The sequence below is a fragment of the Lissotriton helveticus genome, chromosome 8, assembly GCF_964261635.1.
Source record: "Lissotriton helveticus chromosome 8, aLisHel1.1, whole genome shotgun sequence".
Lineage (NCBI taxonomy): Eukaryota > Metazoa > Chordata > Amphibia > Caudata > Salamandridae > Lissotriton > Lissotriton helveticus.
Window position 1 is genome coordinate 253496326 of NC_136069.1, and position 10716 is coordinate 253507041.

At 46.1% G+C, this 10716-nt stretch overlaps 1 protein-coding gene across 1 annotated transcript in view; it reads right to left on the reverse strand.

The window, feature by feature from the left end:
• The window catches only part of LOC144771583 (matrilysin-like), a 129026-nt gene extending 118790 nt beyond the window's left edge, over positions 1-10236 (reverse strand). The window contains exon 1 of the mRNA XM_078655969.1: positions 10189-10236. Coding sequence (XP_078512095.1) covers positions 10189-10200 — 12 coding nt within the window. The 5' untranslated portion in view covers positions 10201-10236. The remainder of the gene's footprint in view (positions 1-10188) is intronic.
• Positions 10237-10716: the final 480 nt, after the last annotated feature.

Here is a 10716-nt window from a genome sequence, read left to right on the forward strand (position 1 = left end):
CTCTACTATCTTTCAGTGATATTTGCGCTATATAAAACTGCGACCACAAAGAATAACAGTGCTAGGCTGGTGTACAGTAGTAAGCATGACGAAATACATTACATTGGCAACCACATTAAAGGACTACATTTGCCAAGGACACTGATGGGCAGGGAAACCTTGATAACAACAAGACTCAGCCTGACTCCTTTGAGAAGATTCAAATTAAGCATCAATGGCGCATGAAAACACTTCACTGGTGAATGCGGAAAAAGTAAGAAAGTGTCCTGACAGGAGAAATTTTAAGAAATAGAGGCCCACCCTTTGAAAAAGAAGCAAAAAGGTGAGACACAAACAGTTCAATCATTCTGCAAAGGAGCAATGCGACTATGCAATTACAGCAGAAGGCATAGGTACTTTAGAAGCTCTTACATGCCCTGTGATAACGCATACCTGGTTCACTTTAGGTCTGATTTTCCAGCTATAAACGCCATTTCTGAATGACCACATATGGTGTAAACACGCACACACACCTTAGCACCCACAACCGTGGAAAATAAACAGAGACTACACGTGTGCCAAGTAATAGCAGCCATGTACTCTTGCTCCAATCAGCATGTCAGCTATTCAATAACAGGACATTAAAGTCAGGACACCACAACTCATTAGAATGGAACAAACTACAATGAGGGTTTAAAGCTGTGACATTTTTGGGGTAGGGGGTAATTTGTGGATGGGTCAAGCACTGGGAGGTGCGAGGAGGCAAGCAGAGATGTGAGGGAGGAGGAGAGGGAAACTGAAATCAGCAATGAAAGGAAAAGCAGTGCCAGGGGAGGGGCCATCTGTGGGCAGGGCATAAGGGCGGGTGGAGGAGATGGAGTAGGTAACAGCACAATAATTGTGTAGGGTGTTGTAAAAAAAAAGGAAAAAGAAGGTCTTAACATGGTTGTAAAAACAGGAGCAGTGGATGTTAACAAGTACTTGGTTCATGCACTGGGGGAGGGCTACACACAAGAAGAGGCATGACCATGCATGCCAAGGGCAAATGGTGACAAAGAATATGATACAGAAAATAGAGCGAGCAAATGGGGAGCCGGGGGCACTGGAGCCCACAGATTAAACACAACATGTTTCTTTGAGACAGTGCATGCGCTGTCTAGCTGAGACATAAAAAACCTTAAACATTCTCAAAAAAACCCAAAGGTTACAGGGACATCGTAATTAGGTTCAGCTTTTACACGCACAAATGCATAGATATTCAGCAGTTATAGTTATACTTAGCTGAAGATACGATAACTCGTGCCCTAAGGCAGGGGCGGTGGGTGACATTTGAAAGTGGTGGGGCGCAAGGTGATTTGCATACAGCAACGTAGCAAGCGAGCGCAGCTCGCGAGCCCGAACCCCTTAAGGGGGGTTTGTGGGGATAACCCCCCCCAAGAAAATTTTGAAAAAAGAGAAGAAAAATCATGCATTTTCCAAGCAAATTTGAGAAAGCAGGAAGGTTAATAAAGCAATTGTGAAAGTGCAGTTATTACATAAATAGATGGCATAACATAGGTAGCTGCTTATACAGTATAACCACAGAGCTTCATATATTCCGTCCTATTACGCTGCTGAATTCAGACTATAAGACTTGCATGAAAATCTCAGCTCTAAGAGTAGAAGAAGTTGCACAGCAGTTGGGAGACAGCCTTTACAAAGCCCTCTGTCCTACTCGTTTTTTGCACCTTTCTGCCCCCTGTTCCACTCATTTTTGTGCCCTTCTGCCCTCTGTCCCACTCGTTTTTGTGCCTTTCTGCCCATAAGGGGGGGTTCGGAAAATTTTGAAAAAAGAGAAGCAAATCGTGCATTTTCAAGCAAATTTGAGAAAGCAGGAAGGTTAATAAAGCAATTGTGAAAGTGCAGGTATTACATTACAAACACACGCCCACACACAGAGACATGCTTTCACATACAGACTCACCCACACATCAATCCACACACACACTCAGACAGACACCCCCCCCCACACACACACACACATATCTAGATAGATTCCACTCTCCACAGTCACTACATGAGGTGCCAGCTCGCTACCACACATGCCTATTCTTTCGAAAAGGCAAATAAAGGATCTAGCATACACACACAGACACACACACTCACACACACACACACACACACACACAAACACACACACACACAAACACACACACTCATGCAGATTGTGTTCCTGCAGGGAGCTTGCTGTCAGGCTGTTTGAGGCCTAAGTACTTGCAGCCAGTTTTTACAGTCCGTCTTTGTTTACATCTTAGATGTACCCCAAAAGTGAGCACATCCCACCAGCAAAACCGAAAAACCATAAATATTGTAGCAAGGCCAACTCTGGAGCAGTGTAGTCTTACAGGCTAAGGGAAAGATGGAAGCAGCGGGCTCACAAAAATATGGTGGCACTGTGGCAGCCATTGTGTGCTCTTTAGTCAGATTAAAGTGCTTTAACATTAACATAATAGTGTTTAAGTGTATTTAGGTTCCGACAGGACAGGATGTGAGGCTGATGCCAGGCTTCCAGGAGCAGGGTGCGTGTAACACAGTAACCCAGAAGACGGCAAGGCGTAGAAAATTGCTGACATGAAAATTAAAATTAAGCTACTGCTTCTCCCTAGCCCACGCCATATCAACCCCTTCATGGAATTCACACCGACTTCACCTCTATACTGTATAACAGGAAACAGCCCACAAACTTTCCATTTGAATCCCTGAGGTAGCCATAGTGATTTCTTAATGTTAGTTACTCAAACGCCATTGCCTAAAACTAAATCAGTAACCCCGAATGTCCAGACGGCCTGTTCCTGGCTCATTCATACCAGTTGTGATATACCCCCAAAATTCCTGTATGTGATCGTTGAACAGGACACTTGATTTACACAACACGACAGTCTGTGACATTATGTGTCTGCCAAGTCACACACCCACATCTCCCCTGCCTTATAATGGTTACCTATTGGTTACAAGCTGCATGTATATGGATCATTCTGTCTCTGCAATAGCTTCAGAGCTTCTCCGTGAAGTATGGCAGGTGTGGAGAAAACTACCAGGACTGTTGTACATGCTGCTACAAGTCCCAATGAATTTCGCCTTAACTATTACATTCTAATCAGCAATGGTAAAGACAGCAGGGAATTGTTATAAATGAAGCTGGTCTTTATTTATTGTTTCTGTATGGAGTCTTGGATGCCTGTTTTGTGATTACCAAACCGCTGTAGCACAAATAAAGAAATACAACACAGAAACAAAAAACGATGCTCGAAGATAGCCTCAAATTTCTCCTTCATAAACTTTACGAGATGGATTTCATAACTCACATTATTCCGTTTCTTCAGGGGCCCATTTTCATGCAGGGTTCTTAACTGTTAATTTCTGGATTCCCAAAGCACCAGCACCTTTGCCAGCTCGTTATGCTATAGCCTCAATTGAACCTGACCTGATTATACTGATTTGGCATTGGTTCTGTTTTTCTAACAACTTTCCACCTATGAACTTTTAATAAGCAGTCTCTTTCACTCAGACCCAGAGGAACTGCATATTCATAGCACATTCACTGCAGAGTGTGTACAGGTGACGTTTATCAATAATCTAAGCAGCCCAATAAAACAGGAGGAGCGTGAGCATTGCTCTCACTTACATGCTGAGTATAGCATCCTCTGGCCCAACACAGTTGAAAGCTATAAAGAACGTTTGTGTTTGGAAGAAATGTGCAGCCCTCTTGCACCCCAGATGAGTCCTGATCCAGCTAAACTTGGCATATAAATGACCCAAGAGAAGCACACTTCCTGTTGGAAGAGAGCATGAACCCACTCATCCAAAATTATGGGGGCTCCCTGCAGTGTGTCATGAGGGGCCTCGAGTCTCCCAAATCTGGCTTTCGGCCAGGGCTGGAGTGTACGAGTGCAGTTGTGTACCTAGTGGGTTCAGGGGCCTGCTCTACCCCCCTGCACTCCTGCACTCTTTCTGGAAGTCTGCACAAGTTTATCCGACACAGTAACCAGAGTACAAAACTGTGAAAGCAGCGACAAGCCCCCTAGCAATGAGCAAATAAGGCAAACCACGCCCCAATTTGCATGACCTAAATATTTTCTACATATATTGCTTCGAATGAGGCACACATAACAGAAACCAAAACTCTCATTAGCAGTTGCACAGCCTTCTCCTGAAAGGAACAAAAAATAACTTTGAAAAAGATACAATGAATATAAAGTCTCAGATGCTGACCTAGTCATTTGTGAAACCTCACTCAGAGAGGCCAAACATGAGAAGGAGGCTGTAAACATCAGAAACCAGAAAGCTGAGTAGGCCTGTGTACAACATGGACACAATACAAGACAAGATGACAACTAATGATGAGGCATCATGGTGTTGGCTATTGCGGTGGTTTTAAAGTAAAGATACATTTGTTATGCTTTTTCATATTAAGAAGAAACGGAAAGTCAGGAAGGTGTACTCGTCAGTCAAGGAGCCATAACTCCATATCTTAATTTCAATAAGCTTCCTTAAATGTTCAGTTCAGAGTGCGCCAACTGTACATAACAAAATCCAGGATGCCTAAACATCCTACAAGAATAAAGCCCGTTTAAGTTTATGCTATGAATCAGGGTGGACGGGCCCATGCATCTGGGTGTGCCGTGTTCATCACTGTGCACTGCCCTTGAACCCGATGGTGCAGTGCCTTTGATCTACTGTGACCCTGGAATTGAAGTACACGAGTGTGACTGTGCAGTGCCGCTGCAGCCGAGCGCGCAGTGCTAGTATGAAGTGCTCCAGGACATGAACAGTCTATGCCACTGAGTGTGCAGCGTTCTCGAGTATACAGTATCCCTCGGGCGCAGTGTCCCATTAACTGAGTAGCGTGCCCCTACATGTACTGCTAGCTCCGTACAGTGCTCCCCAGTACTCGCTGGACAACTCCCGCACGGCTACCAGTACAAGATCGTCATACTACATTGCTGGCAGCTTCTCAAACTGCCTTTGGTTGTGCATAAAACCAACCCTGTAGGCTGATAGGGGGAACTCAAAACCTATTCATTTTTTGGCCTCTCTACTGAGTGGTGATTGTGATCTTCATTGGCTTTATGGTATTACTGTTCTGTCTACTGCTCTTCCTCTATCCTATTACATTATGCGTTTCACTCCATCGCTCCTGTTTGCCCTTGCTGTCATCGCCCACTCTATAGCATTATCCTCGCTTCCATCTCCTGCACACTCGTTTACAGTCATTCCGTTTCACTCTCTTTCGCACTCTCCTCTCACTTTCATTCTGTTTCCCACTCCTGAGTTTCTCCCCTTTCTTTGCTTCTTTTTATCTGACTTTCTCTGTCTCCTCCTCCTTCAGCCATCTGTTCCTCTCGCAGTAGTGGCTCCTCTTCCAGATACTTCTCGTGCCTGGCTCCTGCACTCACTCGGATCGCAGAGCAGCCTGTGTCTCCGATTAACAGCCAGGCAGCGGCTTGCTTTTTAGGCAATAGGACGTGGCATCCTATGACTTGTAGTATTGCGGTTCAAGTTGTAAGTGTGGGCTGTAAACCAGAGCATGCACAGCCTTGTTGAATAACATGCCAGTCCTGTCTGAAGGGCTCATGGTGATATGGGGGTACTTCGTAACTGGGCAGATCTGATGTGAGTGAGCAACACGGGTCATGGGACAGACACATGTGCCTCTATGTCACCTACCTAGTGCAGAAGGAGCTGTAGAACCGAGAAGGGAAGTGTGCATTGATTACTGAGCGTCAATCACAGCTCTCGAAGGACCCTTGTTGAGGTGCAGCTTCACATAAAAAGGAACACTTCTCAACTTCACGTTCTTCCAATGTAGATTAACACAAACTTTGAGTTTGACCTGTGTGCCACTATCAAGAGACTGGCACACTGAAGCCTGCCTAATGCTGTTTCTAACGACCCTGGCGGTGAGTTGCTTAGGGGCCCAAATGAAGGCAGATACTTAGCATTAAACGAAAGCCAAAACTATTATCATTGTAAATGTATGCTTTTGAAATACCAGTGTATGAGGTTTATTTATCCTTTTTCATTCATACCTAAACATTTGGTCCACAATTCTTCTCTATTTTGCTCTTTCTCATTTTCTTGTTACATTAGGTGGTTTTCACATAGAGCCCATGTGCAAGTTACTTAGCGCCCTGGTGCTTTTCCTTGAAGACATACGTGTCCTTGCTCACAGAGTCGTCGGACCATGCGCAATATATGATGAGAGGGGCTGTGAAGGATGATGAGTTTCATCTGCGGTTTACATGGCATTGGCCCTTTCCCTTACTCTCTCCTGCTCTCATTTCTCCCACCACCTCTCACCCACCTTTCCATGACATTATGTTGTTCACTCTGCCTCTCCTGCCTCTTGTCCACTCCTCTCTTTCTATACCATGACCCCTTCCCCCAGCTCACTTCCTGCTCATCACTTTACTCGTGCATTCAATTTGCTCTTTCCCTTTTTTCCACAGTTTTTCTACTTCTCACAACCTTTTCGCTCGTACTCTTTTTCCCTCTCTTGTATTGTCATCTCAGTCTCGTGTCTCTCGCCTGTCCACCTTCTCTTCATCTTCCTCTCCTACTTCCGATACTTCCTCTGCCTGGCCCCTGCCTCTCATCACTCCTACCGGCCCGTGTCTCCATTTACCAGTCAGTGCAGAGGCCAGAATAGCTTACATGTGGCCCCAAATCATTTATGACAACTTCAGCAGTCCCTTGCTTTTCAGTCAACATCACAGTGCATCCTGGGATGTGTAGTTTCGCTTTCAAATTGAAGAATTCTATGAGTTTTGAGCACCTGCTTACAAAATGAGCGCATTAACATGCCAGTGTTGCCTGAAGGTGCCACTGGTGACATGAGGCCACTTGTTGGCTGTTGTCCTGAGCTAAGGTGAATGGCAACACATGACACTGGCACAGCCCCCTGCACATCACACACAGTCAAATCATGAGAAAAGCTTGCACTGCTGAATCAGAGTGTGGTGAGCTGAAAGCATTCCACCATTTATGCGTGTAATGTGCTGCAGCTGGTGCCGGTATTAAACTCTTCCATAGAACACAACAACTCCAGGGTTTCTTCACCAGACTCTAAACTGTCCATGATAGTGCCATGCATGACCAAAACAGCCTCTGTTGACTTCCATTTCAATACTGAAAACTCGCACATGACACTCAGAAACTTTCAAAAACAAAGCGCTTATTTACCATTACCTTTTTTCCTTCTGTATTTGAGCTATTCTTTTCTTCTATGCTCCTTCCGTATATCTTTCATCCCTCCACTTTTCCCTTACGGTCCCTAATGCCCTTCTGTCACTTCCCTTCCGTCACTTCCCTTCCTTACTTTCTTCCTCATTTTCAATATTCACACGTTTTTTTACAATGATATGAAAATGCTTATTAATGTCACAGTTATGCGCATTTGTTGAAAAACAGTCCTGTGCAACGAGTCCCACAGTTTGTAAATAGCTCTCTGCTGCATGTTTATGTGGCAAATATGTGAAAGGCTCGGCTCGTGCACAGACTCTTAAGAGTCAGAGCCGACCCGGCTCGGCTCTGCTCTCCCCGTTTTTTTGTTGCCTCACTGACCGGGCATGCTCCACTTGTGCCAAACAGCCGCCTGAGTTTCACGCTGCCTCTCCACGCAGAAGACAGACAGCGCCAGAATCTCTTTTGGAACTCCTAGAAACCAGTAAACCAGGGCCAACCCATGTCACGATTATCCATCACCTACAGAACTTCCACAAAAGACAAATTTGAAAGCACTTGTCAAACAACCTTCGCTGCCTTAGGTCGGTAATGCGGTGTGATCAAGCAAGTCATCACTCTCGTCTTTAGAACGAGTCTAATGGCCACAAGAAAACGCTGGAGTCCACAGCGCATGTGTGAGATCCGAGCGCCAAGTGGCACATCTACATTTGTGTTTGGTCAAATTCTTCTCTCCTAAAATCTCTACAAAGAAAACGGAGAAACGAATGTTATTCATGCAAAATGCACAAGGCCAATATCTTGCCTGAAAACCTAAAGCAAGGGCATACCTTTCATACAAAATAAAGAGATACCAGCAGCTACACAAGGGGCCCTCAGAGCGGAAGCTCAACTGCACAGGTTGCATCAGGGGGAACTCTCTTCCTACATAGGGGGCACAGACAGGTGCTGCGCGCACATACACCACAAAGCACCGTCGTCCGAACCTGCGCCCCCTGCGACGATAACACACAGCTCTGCAATTTCTAGCAAATAGACGTAATAAATCACTATCACACTGTTTAATTTCCGACAACCTGAATGACAGGATGTTGTATGTTAAAAAGATGAGGTTTTGTAATAAGCTCAGAATCTGAACACCCTTCAAATCCCACTTGATTAACACCACCAAAACCCGAGGTGTAGCGTGGGCTCTTAGGGTACATTCAATGTGTTTCGATTCTTCACAGTGCAAGTGCAAAAAAATACAGATTTCTAATTTTGCTAACATAACAGCTTGGAGAACAGATACGTTTGAATTGGTTAATTAATAGAGCTAGTTCGTCGGTCGTGACTAATCAACTCAATGTGTGCCATGAATGAATGAAGGAAAAACACAGGTAGACAGTATGAACGTGGGAAAAACACAGTCACTCTACAGTTTTACCGCGGCCAGCTGAACTTCCCTGTGGAGAAGATACCAGAAAGCTCGCTGGAATATTAAAAGCAGGGTCCCCCCAGGAACGGCGGCATCTGGCACTGAAAGCTTCACTTTCAAGCACGCTAAAAAAAAACGCACCGAGACAAAGAAACACGTTCAACGCCCCTACTTCCTCAAAGTGTTAATCAAAGATGTAAACAGCACAGACAACTACTAACACGTTGTTATAATCAACTGACTGGCAGGAGACTGTTACCGTTTCCTGTGTAACAAGCCACAGTTAGTACAGACCGCAGAGCGACAAGGCCACGTTATGCGCTTCCTGTGCCATGATCTTATGCTGCTTGGTAGTCTCGTCTTACACAGGCACTATCTTACTATCGGCGGCTGGTGAGCCACTATGACGTTGGCACTGCAGTGATAAACGCCCAGAGCTGTTTACGGTAAAAGCAAAGTTTTCAGTAGCTCTCCAGCTAAGATGAACAAACCCAGGCAGGCAGTGTCTGACTGCGGAGAGAGGGGAGCTGCCTTGCCCTGGGTGTGGAAGTGGCTGGCTTCACAAGTCACATCAACTTTACAAATAACATACCGGACTTAGAAGTTCGAACAACTACCTCAGGGGAAGCCCAGCAAACCAGTAAATGTAATAAGATCAATTGACAAGAGCAAGGGGATCCCAAATGTCATATTGTGCTTCCTGTCAGTGTCACGCGCAGGGCAGCTGCACCCCCGCTTACGTTATCTGCTTGTAATGTAAACTACAGTTCTGTGGAGGACAATTAAGCTGCTGAATGTATTTTTCTTTTCAAAACTACTATGGAGAGGGTGGTTGTGTTGGAGAGAGGGGTGCTGTTGCCAGTACGTCAGACTTGGCTTTAATTGCACTCCACAGTTTTATGAGGTAAACATTGAGGGGGAGCCAGGCATTTGGCCGAAAGCTGCAGGGACTTCACCAACTATTAAAACGATCAGGGATTTACTCCTCATAGACGGATAAAAAGTCAGTTTAGTTGTGAAGGAAGTTTAGTACAGGCACCGCAACTGCATTTTAGATCTCTTGCATGTTTTAAAGCATATCGTAATACCACGTGCATTCAAACAAACACTCTACAGCAGGTTTAATTCAGGACCGGCAATCCGCCCCTTTAAGGGCAAAATAATTCACAAACAAGACTTTAGTGCGGTCTCTTGTGTGAACACCATGCACAAATCAGATCGATGTAAAATGAATGAAGCACAAAACAAATTCGGGTCTCGGCAAACAACAGGTACAACTCTGCACAGCACGCTACCGCTTTTAACACTCCCGATCTAGTCCACGGGTCCGGCCAGGGTGATGGGCATGATTACAGGAGGAAGGGGCGAGGAGGAGAAACGGAGTGTAGGCAGCAAGTTTAGCCAGGGCCTGCCTGAGGCCTACGCTAAGCCTAGGCCTCACTCAGGCAGGCCCTGGGCACTGGCGGCTACACGCGGCGACACACTGATAAACAATCACCGCCCTCCCCACGTGATGAGTGATTCAGTGAATGAAGACAGTGAGACTGACTGAGAGTACTAACTTTACTTACGTGACGGTCCATCAACGACGAACAGAGAGTGAGTCAAGTGAAGTGACGGTCTGCTGCCTGGCCTGCACCGGGGAAACGTCACGGCGCGCACGTCATTGCATGGCCAATCACTGAATGGCTTCATATGCTGAAGTCACAGTGATTGGCCATGACTGGTAAGAGTGCTGAGCCTGCCCAGTCCAGCCAATCCTGGCGCTACATAAGCGCCAGGATTGGCTAGGGGGTCACACACACTACTCGCCCTGGCGCCTTCTCAACGACGGGGTTCCAGCCAGCGACACACCCCCTGGCCCCTTCGGTCCTCTCACTCAACTTGGCTGCTGACGCGCATGCGCGAGCAAGTTTCCGCCCGACATTATGATGCGCAGCAGAGTCACTGACACTGATGGTAATTGTAACCCAGCCCCACCCCCTGCGCACTCTCTCTGCAGCCGCAGCCGGTGTAACCCAGCCCCACCCCCTGCGCACTCTCTCTGCAGCCGCAGCCGGTGTAACCCAGCCCCACCCCCTGCGCACTCTCTCTGCAGC